General features: G+C 42.4%; 2 protein-coding genes across 3 annotated transcripts; one reads left to right on the top strand and one right to left on the bottom strand.

The window, feature by feature from the left end:
• On the bottom strand, positions 1-12,040 carry zdhhc8a (zinc finger DHHC-type palmitoyltransferase 8a). 2 transcript variants are annotated; one of them, XM_034123325.1, is made up of 10 exons: positions 11,785-12,040; positions 5,140-5,261; positions 4,893-5,050; positions 4,338-4,510; positions 4,117-4,219; positions 2,853-2,944; positions 2,635-2,764; positions 2,424-2,523; positions 1,854-1,966; positions 1-1,758 (listed from the first exon to the last, which is right to left on the bottom strand). In XM_034123325.1, exons 1-10 carry the CDS (start codon positions 11,949-11,951, stop codon positions 475-477), a joined length of 2,442 nt encoding a protein of 813 aa, XP_033979216.1. In that variant the 5' UTR covers positions 11,952-12,040; the 3' UTR covers positions 1-474. The 2 variants fall into 2 exon arrangements, with proteins under 2 accessions (XP_033979216.1, XP_033979215.1); XM_034123324.1 differs by having other exon boundaries at positions 11,898-12,038.
• Positions 12,041-13,455: 1,415 nt separating this feature from the next.
• LOC117476637 (neuropeptide Y receptor type 1) lies at positions 13,456-14,583 on the top strand. Its single transcript, XM_034123316.1, has one exon. The coding sequence runs from the start codon at positions 13,456-13,458 to the stop codon at positions 14,581-14,583; it is 1,128 nt and encodes a 375-aa protein (XP_033979207.1).
• Positions 14,584-14,759: the final 176 nt, after the last annotated feature.

Below are 14,759 nucleotides of genomic sequence, written 5' to 3'. Positions count from 1 at the left end.
TTCACTGGCAGCCATTCAGATAAGAAAATAGCGTTCAAACAGAAATTAAAATTACAAAATAAGTTTATTCATATAAACAACTACAAAATTCTATTAAAATGGGTGTTTTTCAGCGGGAGACATATTGGATGATATGGTATTACATTGTTTCACAAAAGCAATATCAAAACACATACAAACAGATAATAAGTTAACCTGTATTCTTCACATAGCTCTTCTGGTTTGACTGAGTTTTTGTAGAGCTCACTCTGTTTGTAAGAGGACGCACAACTATCCTGAGATTCACCGTTTTGCAGATTTGGAACTTGCATGACTGAATAATCCTAAATGTGTCCTCCACTGTGTGTTCTCGCACACCCTCCCACAGATGAAAGTCCCGTATGGCCTCTTATTTACAAAGTATTTCGGAGCTGTGAAGACTGAGACTAACACTGCATAGATGATTCATTCACACCATCAGAAACTTGGGAGTATTTATTTCAGGGCTCCCAGAGTGACTGAGTCCTTCCCCTCGGAGGAGAATGGGAGCGAGGATCGTTTAGTGGTGGCGTAGGAGGCGTACGAGGGGGTGGAGGAGGAGGGTAAACGGGGCAGAGTGGATGTAGAAGAGGGGAGGGGTTGAGTCTGTCTGTCCGGGGGGCCGTACGCCGGAGAGGAAGAGCGGCCCTTGCTCTGCAGGCTGCTGCTGCTGCTGCTCTGCAGGGGGGAGCTGGACGTTTTCGGGCCTCGAGTCAGAGACGACGTGGAGGAGCTGGAGAGAGGCGAGGTCCTCATGCCGTACCCCAGGATGCCTGTACTCATCAGGAACTCCCTGGAGCCGTAGGCCGGAGGAGTGGGGCCACGGGAGCCCGGGGGTCGGATGTTCTCCGGCGGTAAACTCCTCCTGCTGGGGATGTCATAGATCCCCACATCTGGGCCGTACAGGGCCTGGGTCCTGGCTTGGAGACGCAGGATCCTGTCCCTCTCATCCATCTCTCGTCTCTCCTGGATGGATGCCATGATGGTTTTGGAAAAGCTGTCGTAGCGTGCAGTGGAAGACTTCTGAGGCGCCAAACCCTGCGGACCCAGATCGCGGAGGCTGTCTCGGAGACTCTGAGAGGTCAGATCTCGCATCGCCAGACCTGGAGGGGCGACGTCTCGCGATGTTAAGCTCTGGGAGGCCAGGTCCCTCGGCATCATTCCTTGAAAATTGGGAGAAGGGTCTCTTTGGATGAAACCTTGGAAGGACGGCGAGGGATCTCTTGAGGAGAGACCCTGCAGTGAGGGGGACGAGTCTCGAGGCTGAGGGGACTGCCTGGCGACGCCCATGAACACGGGGCTGTAGCCGTGAGGAGAGGCCCGCTGCACCACAGTCCCGTCTGAGCCCAGAGTCATATAGTGAGGGTGGTAGCCCACCGGAGGAGCCCCTCTCTGAGCCAGGAACTGAGGGTCTGCAGGGTTGATGATGTTATCGTAGGAGAGGCTGCTGCTGTGGTTGGCCAGCAGGCTGGAAGAGTGGATGATTCCCGGTGGGGGATTGGATCCCAAACCTTCACCGTGCATGGCAGGTAGGTGAGATTTGCTGCCGTGGCGACTGTTGTGTCTGAGGGTGAGGGAGCGGGAGTTGAGCGTCAGAGAGTTGAGCTGCAGCGGGCTGGAGCTGCTGTTGGTCTGGACAGGAAGTCCGGCCTGCTGACTTCCTCTCGCAGGGCTTTCTTTAGGCTCAGAGCGGGAGTCATGCCTGTTGGTGTTCCCTTGCTGATCTGATGTCTTCAGCAACTAAAAACACAAAGATATAAATATCTGTTAGACAAGGATCAAACTACGATATGGAAAAGAACACCCTACCACATTAATATCAGACTGAAAAGCACCTGCTCCGGAGGAATGGGTGACGATCCTCTGGATATAGCTTCCAGGACAGGCCGTAGCTGCGGCACAGTGGGAATTGATACAGGAATGATAGATTTGGTATGATGTCCCATTTCTAAAACAGAAAACACATTGTGATTAATTGGAGGATACAGAAGGTAGATATGTTTGTAATTTTCTCATTCAAATTCCATAAAAAGAGCAAACTAATGTTGAGTTAGCTGGTATGATTAGTACCTAGTGATTATGTAAGTCATATATATTTTACAACTAAAATATTCATATTTAACAAATGGCTACTTCCTTAAACACTTTGGCACTGTAGTAGCAAAGATACTCAAATAGGAGGAACTACAGTTAGTGTAAAAAATTGCCCACTATATGTATTTTGGCACCATGACTACAGCCCTATGCTGGTCTTTCAATAGGATTTGAAATAAATATCACTAGACATATCCTTTAAATGACTCTGCAGGCTTATGAAATTAGATAGAGATAGATTAGAGTATACTATATATACTTGGTATCTTGTATAAATATGTGTTTAACAGAGTATATATATCCAACAGTACCATCCATAACAGTGAATTGGCTTTTCAGCAGGCCGTGGTCTGGTTTGGGGGGCAGCGGTGGAGGGGTCTTCACAGGCTCCACAGCTCCAGCTGACGTTCGCTGGCAGGAGAAAAAAACACAGAGAAGCATGAGGGATCTGATGTCTTGACAACTGGAGTTACAACCCTTAGACGTGGTGTGAGAACATATTTAACTTTGAATTTGTCATACTTTATTTTGGAGATCCTGACTCTGTATCCCGTTGTCCCTGACCTTCACCGGCCTCTGCCTGTCAATCTCTGGTCTCAGAAACGGAGCCTGGACGTGGATCACTGCTTTCTTACAGGGCCTCGCTGTGTAGCTGGAGTCACATGACAAACAGGGCGTCAGACAGTGAGTTATAAAGCTTCCTGAAAAACGGAGAATTGAGTAGAAGTAATGGATCTTACTTTGGAGCGATGGGGCTGCACACCAGATACTCCAGATTGTTACAACAACCTCGTGTGAAAGGATTTACTCCTCCTTGAAACTTCCCAGTGACCTGTGGCATCAGGAAGAGATAACAGTACACATGTATTCATTATAATTAGATAAATCATGTCAAGGATAATACTTTAGAATAACACAGCTGGTAAATCTAGGGATGGAACGATATGGGATTTTATCTTGGATCGCATTAAAAAAACATAATAAGTTGATCATGGTGAATTACTTTTATCTGGATAATCATGAATATAATCACATTATTTACTTAAAAAAGCTGATCCTGGTTTAAAAATATAGAAATCATCATGAAGGAAAGTGTACACAATATGTGTTATTTGACAAAATGTAAGGTAAAGTGATTTCAGTTGAGTTTTTTAAGCATATTTTAAGAATAATCGGGGGGAATATCACCATGACATTTTTCTGGCCTGGTTAAGTGTTTCAGAGCCTTATACCTTGTTGTTGTAACAACCTTATGTGATAAGTACCTTGGTGTCCATCTAGATAATACACTCAGCTGGAAGGCGCATGTTCAAGGTCTGTGCTCTAGACTTCAGCAGCGGTTGTACTTTCTGCGTCGACTCCGGGCTTTCGGAGTCGACCAGAAGTTCATGTTACTGTTCTATCATGCAGTGTTGGAGAGCATCATGAGGTATGGTATCACTGCCTGGTATGGTAACTTGACAGTGCAGTCAAAGTCACAGATCGCTCGCCTGGTACAGACTGCTATGAAGATTATGGGGGTTAAAAAACACCCATCTCTCCAAAACATATACGAGCAGTCGATTATCAGACAGGCAAAAAAAATTGTGTCTGATCCCACCCACATACTCCACCCAGAATTCCAGCTCCTACCTTCTGGTAGAAGATTCAGGGTTCCCAGGAGCAGGCTGAACCGCTATAAGCACTCATTCCTACCTATGTCGATTAAGCTTCTTAACATTCACATGAAATGATATGTAGTCAAATGTAATGAAATGTACTTTTTAAATGTTGGCCATGAGGGTTGTGCAATAGGTCGCCATTGTCAGTATGTGCGTCTGTGTATTGTGTTTGTTCAAACGGTGTATGACTGATGATATGTGTATGTCTCTTAATGTCCACTATGTTTGTATATGTACATGTATGCACTGCAGGACGGAGTCCAGAACAAATTTCCTTACGGGGACAATAAAGTATATCGTATCGTATCGTATAAAGTTCACTTTTGAATTAAATCAGACTGACCTGTTCATTGGTGGTTCGTCCTCTGGACACCAGGTACAGGTGGAATCCAGCGAGTCCCAGGACCGGGAGAATAAACAGCCCTGATATACTGATCACCACCAAACTGTACATGCTGTTAAGGAAAACTGCTTGATATAAGTCTCATTTAAGTTTGATATATTAACACAAATAATCTCACAGATAGATGCGCTCACACACATCTTGAGTGTGTATAAGGATACGTGACAGTGCAGTGCAGCTTCCACAACTCGTCCCGGTGGTGCAGGACGTATATGAGGCCGAAGGTGAAGACACAGATCATGTGAGCTGTCAGTGAAAATAGAAACAGGAAGAAGTGGCGGTAGTTTCTCCTCCCGATGCAGTTATTCACCCAGGGACAGTGGTGGTCAAAGTCCTGAGGGGACATTGTGGGAGAACATTAAAAGACAGAAAAAAGAACACATACATAACACAGTAGAATCCGATGTGCTTTGTAAATACACTTCGTTTAATGCTGAACGCTTTTTCAAATTGCATTTCTACAGAGACCACAAAGGACCTCAGAAAAGGATTAACCTGATTAATGAGATCTCTCTCCCTCCATCACACTCTGTCCATCATTCACTCTGCAGAAATCCCCTTTATTGACTTTCCCCACACACACACACTGCTACACTCACTCATAAGCGCCACTCTCCCCCAATCTGTCCATCCGTGCCTTTATCACTCATTCTCTACGACTGATTTCCTTACTAAAAGGGATGAATGCCCAGTCTCTTCTCTCAGATTTAACTCACCTCCACACAGTGATCACAGACGCTGCAGTGGGAGCAGCGTGGGGGTCTGTAGAAGTGACACGATGCGCACCATTTCATCCGCACCTGGACGCCCTTCACATCCACGTTTTTGTACAGCGGGGCGCGGAACTCATCATCCTTGTCCTCGTCCTCGTTTGCTGGAAATGTGAAATTGTTCAAAATAACACCTCCACAAATTAAAAACACTGCATTTGACTGTGAGCATAACATCACTTTGATTACGAACCTATTGGAAGCACACCAGCATCCATAAAGGTTGCCATGGTGAAGTTGGCCAGCACAAAAAGGAAGAGGATGGCACAACATGGTGGCACAGCAGGGCAGATGTTCACAGCCAGCCACGGGCATCTGAGTATACAAGCACAACGGAGGGTCAATTCAAAGCAAAATGCACGTTGCAAATCAGAGCTTTTACAAAGTTTTTTGAGCCTTGCAAGTATCCATCCTACAGAAGTTGAGGTTAAGACAAAGCAGGGCGACGACAAAGATTTTAAGGGATAATCTTCATCCCATTTATTCTGATGGGAGCAGAGGCTCACAAAAGTAATTGTTTACAGTGAAAGATAAGCATGTATTAGTGCCCACATCAAGGGATTAAATGATGGGGTCTCTGCTGGCAAAGAGTCTCTGAACCCTGCAGTAAAGGCACGCAGCTAGCTGTGTTACACACTGAAGCAGGTCTGGATACTGCCACTGACATTTGGTTCCATTTTTGGTTCATTATTTGAGCATAAAACATCCAAAAATAATAAAAGATGCATGTTGAACTTACTCATTCTTGCAAATGGTTCTTTTTAGCTTACAAACGGTAATGTATTCAATGAACAATGGTATAAAAAACTGCTTAAATAAACGCTCACATTTGAGAAACTTGAACTACAAAACATCTGGAATTTTCCTTCATATATGACTTTTAACATTTACTAAATTATTATGAGATTGTTGATGTTGGGAAAGCTTAGATCTTCATTAAGAGCTGATTATTTCAATTAATTAGTCAATAAATACATTGAAATTGAAGAGGATGTCATTATTCAAGCAAAATTTCCAATGTTACAATTTGCTGCTTTTCATTTGTTAACAATGTTTACTGAATATTAACTAATAAACTAACTAAGGAAAAACGAGTGTCCTAACAAGTATAACATATTTCTTACTGGACTAAATTCTTAGAGAACCATCACTTTAATTCCCACTGACACACTGTGTGTGTTTTGCGTTATACTGAATGGGAGTATGATTATATCTCTGCTGTGTGAGATTAGAGGGAGGGGCTGTGTAATCAGGGTACAGTGAGGAAAAGATTCACTGGATTATATTAACAGTGTTTGATTGAACATCACATGTTAACCTACATATATACTGTGTGGGAATTCTTTAGTTGAATTAGTTAATGTTATAGTTTTTGGTATGACATAGTTAGAGAAAAAAGGGCCTCATAGGACTGTTGAATGGAAAATGCATAACAGGTGTCTAAATCTATTTATCTCTTTTCCAGATATATTCTCCATGGGAAAGAAAACCATAAATACATTTGAGTGGTTAAAACAAAAGGTCTTATGGAAAGTGAAAACGCTGACAAAATTAAGAGTCATCCGCCTCAATTATGCGCCTCATCCCAGTACAGCTTCAATCCCCAAACCCCCCAGCTGGTTTAAGGCTGTGGGGGAGGGGTCCACCCCCCTCGAGAGGAACGCCTGCTGATGCCATGCCAGCTGCAAACCCAGTAATCCCTGGATTATGATCTCTGGATTACAGACCATTTCTGCTCGTCCAGTGCATTGTGGCTTCCTCACATCAGTAAACACAGATCGCGAGGTCCCCATATATCACACCATACCTTACTATATACTGGATATCATGACATAAATCAAATCAATTCACTAACGGTATACCCGGAGATGACTCCCTTATAGATTCTTAGGAAAGACTGGAGAAAGGACAATATTTTTTTGTAGACTTCAACAAATGTAGAATAATGAAATTATGAGTATCTTAAAATATGTGACAAAAAGATTAAGGAGCATAACATAACACAGCTGGTATTTAGGATATGTATCCAACTCATTCTCACTAAATATGATCTTGTGTTGACATGTGCCTAAACTGTCATAGCTGATCAGATCATTAATCTGTGTAACTCGAGCTGGTTAGTTATAACAGTCACTCACAATGAAAAAATGCTAATAAAAAAAGAATCCTTCAATCATAAATTGTAACCCTGAGATTTTTAAATGTTATAGTATATTTGATGTTCTCCATTTTGTCTTCAGATTCACAGATTAATTATTTATTTTTTCCATTTCAAGGCCAAATTAGCTTGTTATGACAAACACAGGCCCGTTCCCAATCAGTAATGGCGCTGCAGATGAAGGTGAACTGGGAGCATGGTAAGAGTTCATCCGTCTGATTTTCTTATGCAGCAGATTACAGCGTGGACAGCCAGCCTCCATCATCGCTCTGAGGCCATCTGGACCTCAGGGAGAAACAGTTCATTACACTGCAGCACGGCAAAGACAAGCCCCACCTAATGAAACAGCCCGGACAGAGCTGTATTAAATCACACAGAACAGTAAGCTGCACTCGCAATCTGCACGCTGCCCCCATCCCTGCAGTGGGTCAGTGGCACAGCAGACGCCAAACAATTGGTCAAGCAGCGAGCTCGCCACTGATGACAGCCAGAGCTCCCTTCCTCAAACGGGCCATTGTCACGGTTACATAAAGGACATCACTGCCATGTGATGTGTCAGATTTATAAACAGAAAGGACTGGGAGTGATGTCGTGGGTTCAATCTTTTTCATGGGATCAAGGACTTCCTTATTTCCTTATCCATGTTCTCACTGTGTATTATCAGATGGAGATAAAGTAAATTCAGGATTATGATTGTGTAAAAGTTCAAAAAAATCCTTTCAATGGACTTATTTTTCTGATGCACGCAAGTAAAGCAATTTAAGCTTTATACATGACAGAGGATGAGGAATACAAAGTATCTGTATAGTCGATATATGGATTTTTTAAATATTTTTTAAAGGAGACACAACACATTTATGACAAATGAAAAGTTGAAATCTTAAATCTTGTGTGTCTCTCTTTCTCTTTATCAAAAAAGACTGGAATCGGCCTCAATGGTCGCTAATGCATCCTTACAGTCAGAATGGTGGAGAGGTCACAAGAACAGTAGCTTATTCATCTTGTATCATGTCTTACTTTAGTGGATCATAACACTTTTTCTTTATTATTTTGGAGTTAAATGCATCAATCTGGTGCATTTTGAGGGCAAAATAAAGAGAATAGATCTATGGAAACACCCATATGAAACAGAACCGTATACAAATAATATGCTAATGTTCCCGTTCAACATGAGACCAAATGTTTCTATGGATGTCCGTTTCTAACCACAACAAAGGCCAGAAAGTGGCCTGCAACAGACTGAGTAAGGCTTGTTTCCAGCAAAGCCTATTGCCTGAAATTCAAATTGGCTACTAAAGCAGTTGTTTATAACTATCAGCCGATTATAGGAGTGAAAAGTCAGCAGTCAATGAAAGTATAAAATAGACAATAAAAAAGATTTTTCAATAAATGTGAATCAGTGCTACTACAAGAGGTCCATGAGTATAGAGTCGTACACAAAAAGTATTACGCTGACGGGCCCAGTAGTATACGAGTTTAACTGCAGGCAGACAGATGCACACATGCACACATACACACACACACACACACACACACACACACACACAAACTAAATGCATGATCTCCCACCAGGCTTATTCCTGACGGAGATAATAAAAACAGTCGTGCTCAATTCAATGAACTCAGGGGTTTATCAACTTAACCTGCAGCTCCCCTTCAACATGTCCCATCCAGAGAACAACGTTCCTGTCTGCAGCGTTTCAACGTGCACGTCTCAGCACAAGTGTAGCTATTCTAGTTTCTACATATTTCTGTATTCTAAATACATTTTCTGAGCGAGAGCAAAACACAACCTAATTAACAAGGGACATTTTTCTGGTCGTTCTGATGTCAGTGGTCTTTGTTGGGCGTAGGCGAACCAGAGTTTAACAATGCACAACACCTTGAGCACTAACCCAAACAACAGTTCACGGTCAGAGGAACAAAAGCAGGAAATGATGATGAATTTTAGGAAAACAAAAGAGCCTTTTTAAAGGTTGTTTTGTAACTGTACCAAACCGGCAGTGGAAACAGAAATGGAAGCATGCACCCTCACATATACACACACACTGCATGAATATTGGATGATAAGATGAAAGGACTAAGACGTTATTTGACTGCAGGGTTTATGATTAAAATGATGGGTAAAAGGATGCATCAGGTGACAAAAAAAAGGACTCAAAGCTGGATGATTTTCATGAGTGTTCCCATGATTCACAGCAACCAGGGGTAAAAACAAGGTGACGTTTTGACGGGTGACAAGCGGTGTCCCTTTGACTCAGTGTTACAGAGACGAGGTTGACAGAGCGTGGCACTTGTCCATCTTCTGGAGGAGAGGAGTCTGCAGCTGCTGACTGGGCACACTCACAGGATATCACACCGCTTATTGGTCAGATTATACGTGTACAAATGTTTTGGTCTGATGTTGAGTATTTTCTAAAAATATAAACGGGACAAACGAGACAAATTCAGGATGAGAACATTTTTATAGAATTTAGAGATGATGGGTGTGATACAAATATTGTTATTTTATTTGACAGCCACATTCTATTACGAAGAAATGGACTGACTAAACCAAATGTTGCCCAATTTTCCTAGAATTACAACAATATGGCACCACTACTAAAAAAGAACGCAATGAAACCAAATGTGTATTTGATAAATATTTAACTTGAAATATTACCTTTTGTTTTTATCACTATATTCTTTATATTTTTTTACTCTTTATATGTACCTATGTGTCCTACCCCTGAAGTACATTTCTTGTTTGTGTATAATGTTTGATGAACATGTACATTTTCTTGAATAAAGGAAAAATGACTCTCCCTTAAGGTTGATATATCACAATAAGAACGTGCACACACTCACTATTTTAAGCCAAGAGCTCTATTTTAATTACTCGGTTAATTATAAAGATTTTCAGGTTACAAGGTCAGTCACGCTAGATTGCAACCCTTGTCCCATAAGAAGCAGCAGATTCATCACTTGTTTTTTCAATCATTTGCAGTGTCCTGGTTTTGCTGGTTAAGCAGTCCAGTCCCAATTAAGAAGTCTCATCTCAATCCATCACGTCAGCAGGTCATTGATTTCTGTTTCTCTCGCTGAGAATGAGTGGGTTCATCCGGGTTTCTCCACCTTTTCTGGCCTGTGAGCCTGCCACCCGAAGGCGTCATGACCCAAGCAATTAGCTGCTGTGAATATCTGTGTATTATAACATGGAGAGGGCTCCAAATGGATTAAGACAATTCCAAATCCCTTTAAGTAATTTCTAATATTACTAAAATATAATAAGATCAAGACAATAGTTGGATTTAACTTTGCAGTAGATTTGACATTTCCGGAGAAATTTGAGCGAGTATGTGCTTGTTATCACAATATCTCTGTGTATGGTTTTATCACAACATGATTTTATTAAAGATGATAAATGATCTTATTGAATTATTGCCCAGCCCTACCCTAAAGTAAAGAAAGTGTTTTATATACTTCTCACGTGATATGTTTAAAAACTAAACTCAATTTCTGTTCAATATTAGTTTTTTTCCAGCAGGATCTCCAGCAAACAAGGGCTTATATTCCTGACGTTATCTATAGTTACATCTATAAAAAAAAAGGTATATATATAAAGAAAGGCAAAGGTAGATATGAGAACGATAATGGAGCTTTCTGAAAAAAAGATTAAAACTACTTGTATTTCATAGTGAAATTCCTTCCAAAGAGGGAAGAGTAAACATCTGCAGAGTGAATTCAATGACCCCCAGCCTCCATTTTCTCCAGATGGGTGATCACATGGCAATGAAAAGAGGATCCTAATCCCAATCTGGTGTCAGATTTCCAGTGGAAACGGTGCACTGCTGGAGAACATGGAGAAAGTAGGACAGATATGGCTACAGAGGTCAAAGGTCAGTTGACTAGCATAGAGCTGATGAGGTGGGAGCCTTCTCAGTAAGTCATATCATGTCAGAGGGGTTTTCATTTCCAAAGTAGGGTACTGTGAAATGTGACAGTGGTCTGTTTTTTTAGCTTCTGAATGTACACAAGTAAAGCGTTTGAAATATTGATAAATCTGACTAACCTATAGGCCTCATTTAAATTGGATTCGAGGGTATTATGGGATATTGTGTTTCATTGTTTTCAGCATGCCAGCGTTGGCTTTAGTGCAGCCTCCCACTAGTTCCTCACAAATAGGTCAGAAACAGGAGGCTAAAATTATCCATTTCACCACCTCATCACCATGTTATATTGAAACTGAGATTTAAAATCAGCTTTTCTGATCTTGACATAAACCAGAGAGTGTTGATTTCTTTCAGCTATATGTATACCCATGTGGGTCATATTGACACTTTGATACATGTTGATTGTGGGTGGCTTATCCCCTCAACTGTGCTTACTCCTAGTCCTCAGGGTGCTCTGGGCAGGCACCCAGGATAGCCCACATTGAGAGCCAACAAGGTCAGATATACCGTCTGCCAGCAGGGTGAAGTCAGTGAGGAAGAAATGGTTGTTTTGAACATTTATAGTTAAATGGTTATTATGCTAGTTACTAGTAAAGCAGCTTTCTGGTTATTGAGAATTATCACAAATAATGGGTCAAATACTGTTCAATATTCCGCTTACAACCATGAAAAGAAGAGAATTACCAACATGTTATACTCAAAATCCACTTCCACATGCAAATAATGACATCGTTAAATGAAAGAGTACCTGATGCATGGTGGATGAACAGCGATGGGTGTCAGGATGGATGGATGATTTTTTTCTGTTGCGCAAACCAACAATGCATGTCTCCAACTTTTCATTTGTAGGGTCGCACTTACGTGAAGACGAAGAACAGGGAGGTGGAGCCGACCAGGAGGACGGCGGCCGTGCATACCGGGATGAAGGCGCTGGGCTTCAGGGAGTCTGCGCCGCTGGCGGGCATCCTGTCCTCTCCGGTCTCATCAGAGCCTCATACTACCGGGAAGACAGCGAACGCACCGCGCGAGGACCTGTTTGTGTGCCTCTTTCTCTCAGACTGAGCCCTTCGTCAACCTCAGGGAGCCGGAAAGCGAAAATCATAGTCGAAAAAGGAGTAAAAAAGAAAAAAATCCTGAAAGCCCGCAGCGGCACAGCTCACTCCCGCATGCCGTCCTGTCCGTCTGTCCCGCAGGCAGCAGCCGCGCAGATGCCGCCTCTGGTTTATCCGAAAGGTGGAGCTTTTACTCATGGATCACGTGGAGCACTACTACATACCCAGAGCCCCGCTGTGAACTAATGATAGCTTTTTTCTTTTTTTTATATAATTAATAGTCAGCCATGTCTTTTGGTTTTCATAGTAACAAGAAGTTATTAATAACATGCAACATTTAATATAAACAAATATATTATATGATCTTTTTTTTTTTTTTACGAGAGCACTAAGTCACCACTTATTGATTGTATAGATCCGGTACAAACTTCCTTTAATGTTTAACTAATAGCTTTATTAATGGTAAGGCCCAATTGAGAGGATTATGCTAGTAGGACCAAATATGAATTTATCATTATTTTCAAATATGAAATTTTTTTATACCATGATTGTAATTTAACATGTAGAAAAGTAAACCACTAAACTTTAGCAAAAGTATTTTTTTATGTGCTTACAATTACAGAGAGGGGGCTTTAAAAAAAAAAAGCCCATGAGCATTCATTGATGGGTTATAATGACAAGTTCACCATTTATAGTGACCTTAGTTGCTCCTGTATGACCTTTTATACAAAGAGACCAAACAAAAAAGAGAAAGTGGTGCCAACGTACCGCAGAAACATGTTAAATGTAAAAGGGGAACGAGACATTGCATACACAGTAGTGTGATAGAGATGTTTGTTTTGAGGATTAAAGGAGAGAAAATCAGGAATTTGTCTCACCACCGGGGTGTAAAACCATGCGGTTCTGCATAAAGAACTAATAGGCTCTCCCGCTGTGCAGCTGGAAGTTAAGAAGTTATTTTTTCCACACATGCACGTATGAAGTTCACTCAGAGTTTATTTTGTCATATGCAAAGAAGTAGAACTGAACTGCAGAGATGATAAGGGTGGAATTCTTCCTAACCTAACCTAGCCTAACCTATAGTGTAGAAACAACTGTTTGACACTACAGGGTTAATGATTGTGGTTCAGATAATACACTAGGGTAAATCAGGGAAAACTCGTTGGGAGGGCGTGTCATGGTCTCAGTGGGACTACATGATGACAGCTCATTGAGGGAAACCAATAGTGAGATGTTTGAACTCTACAGTGATTGGGCCTGGCTTCTTACCTACCTCTATAAATACCATAACACATCACAAGCTTTAGAGAACTGTGAGACCAGTCGACTGTATAGTGAAGTTCAAGTGTCACCTGATCCTGTGAGCCATGGATGCTGAACAGCTGATTGAATCCCTCATCAGAGCACTCATGTGTTTGGCAGGGATTCTGGGAAACAACATGCTGGCTATACGCTCCCTGCCTGGGAAGAAATCTGGCATCCGCACCAACGAGCTCCTTTTCATCAACCTGGCCGTTTCCAACCTCATCACCAACTACCTGGTGGACCTCCCTGACACCATAGCAGATTTCGCTGGACGTTGGATCTTTGGGGAAACATTCTGCAGAGTGTTTAGTTTTTGTGCAAACCTCTCGGAAACCAGCAGCATCTTGACGACCTTCTTCATCAGCGTTTTCTGGCACCAGAAGCTGGTGGGCTCCCTGAAACGTGGAGGGGCCCCTGTGAAGCTGGACAACCTCTTCTTGGTGGGCTGTCTGACGGCCGGGAGCTGGACGGTGGCTGTGGCCTTCAACGTGCCACACTATATGTACGTCGGATTGGTGAGAGGCAATGACAGCCACTTAGACTGCGAGGATATGTTTCCTGAAGCAACAGCCGCACAAATCTACGAAATCTTCTATCTCACCCTGGCTAATGCTCTCCCTATTGCTGGTATTGTATGTACCTGTGTACAGATTGTCATCACTTTGTTTCAAAACCAGCTCCGCGTACAGGGTAATGACTCTGAGGCTACGAAGGCGATAGCTGAGGATAAACATAAAAGTGTTGAAAAGATTAACGATGACAGATCAGTCAGCACTATTTCTGTTGGAGGCAACACAAAAGATCCCAAAGACTCTCCAACACACGTTTACACAGGCGTGCCTCCTTCTGGTCCAAATGGAGACCTGACGGGTCACAGCAGCCCCAAAAAGGAAACAAACACAGACAGCAGTGATGGAACTCCACCAAAGGTCTCAAAGGCCAGCAAGATGGCAGCTAAGCCCAGTAACTCTCCAAGCGCTCAGGTGAGGGCAGCCAAGAGCGTGGTGGCTGTAGCCAGCGTGTTCGTGGTCTGCTGGGTGACTCATCTGCTGCTCCGCATCACCAACAACATCCACACATCGTCCATGGTGAAGGAGGTGGCAAGCTATATAGCAGCCTCCTACACCTGCATCATCCCCTACATATTCCTGTACGGAGTGAAAAAACTGTCTTGCTCATGCAAAAGGTAGAAATGTGTACAACGCAGACAGAGGAAATGATCAGATTTGAGCATTTAAAACATAGTTTAGCTGTTGAGGAAACACAATAGATGGGGATAAACAGGGTCAAGTGCAAATGTTCTAGCCAATTGGTAGCTAATCTCCTTTGTTCCCTTCAATACTACGTACTTTAGATCTGAAATGTT

This window comes from Trematomus bernacchii, unplaced genomic scaffold (genome assembly GCF_902827165.1).
Source record: "Trematomus bernacchii unplaced genomic scaffold, fTreBer1.1, whole genome shotgun sequence".
Taxonomy (NCBI): domain Eukaryota; kingdom Metazoa; phylum Chordata; class Actinopteri; order Perciformes; family Nototheniidae; genus Trematomus; species Trematomus bernacchii.
Note: the sequence above shows the minus strand (reverse complement) of the source record. Positions and strands in the feature narration are given on the sequence as shown.

Bases quoted from the DNA above. Each gene is read 5' to 3' on its own strand.
- zdhhc8a (XM_034123325.1), bottom strand. From the start codon at position 11,951: ATGCACGGCCGCCGTCCTCCTGGTCGGCTCCACCTCCCTGTTCTTCGT. The intron at 4,220-4,337 runs GTATCCTTATAC...CAGCATGTACAG, and splicing joins AAGCTGCACTGCACTGTCAC to TTTGGTGGTGATCAGTATAT. The intron at 2,945-4,116 runs GTCAGTCTGATT...CTGATGCCACAG, and splicing joins GACGAACCACCAATGAACAG to GTCACTGGGAAGTTTCAAGG.
- LOC117476637 (XM_034123316.1), top strand. From the start codon at position 13,456: ATGGATGCTGAACAGCTGATTGAATCCCTCATCAGAGCACTCATGTGT.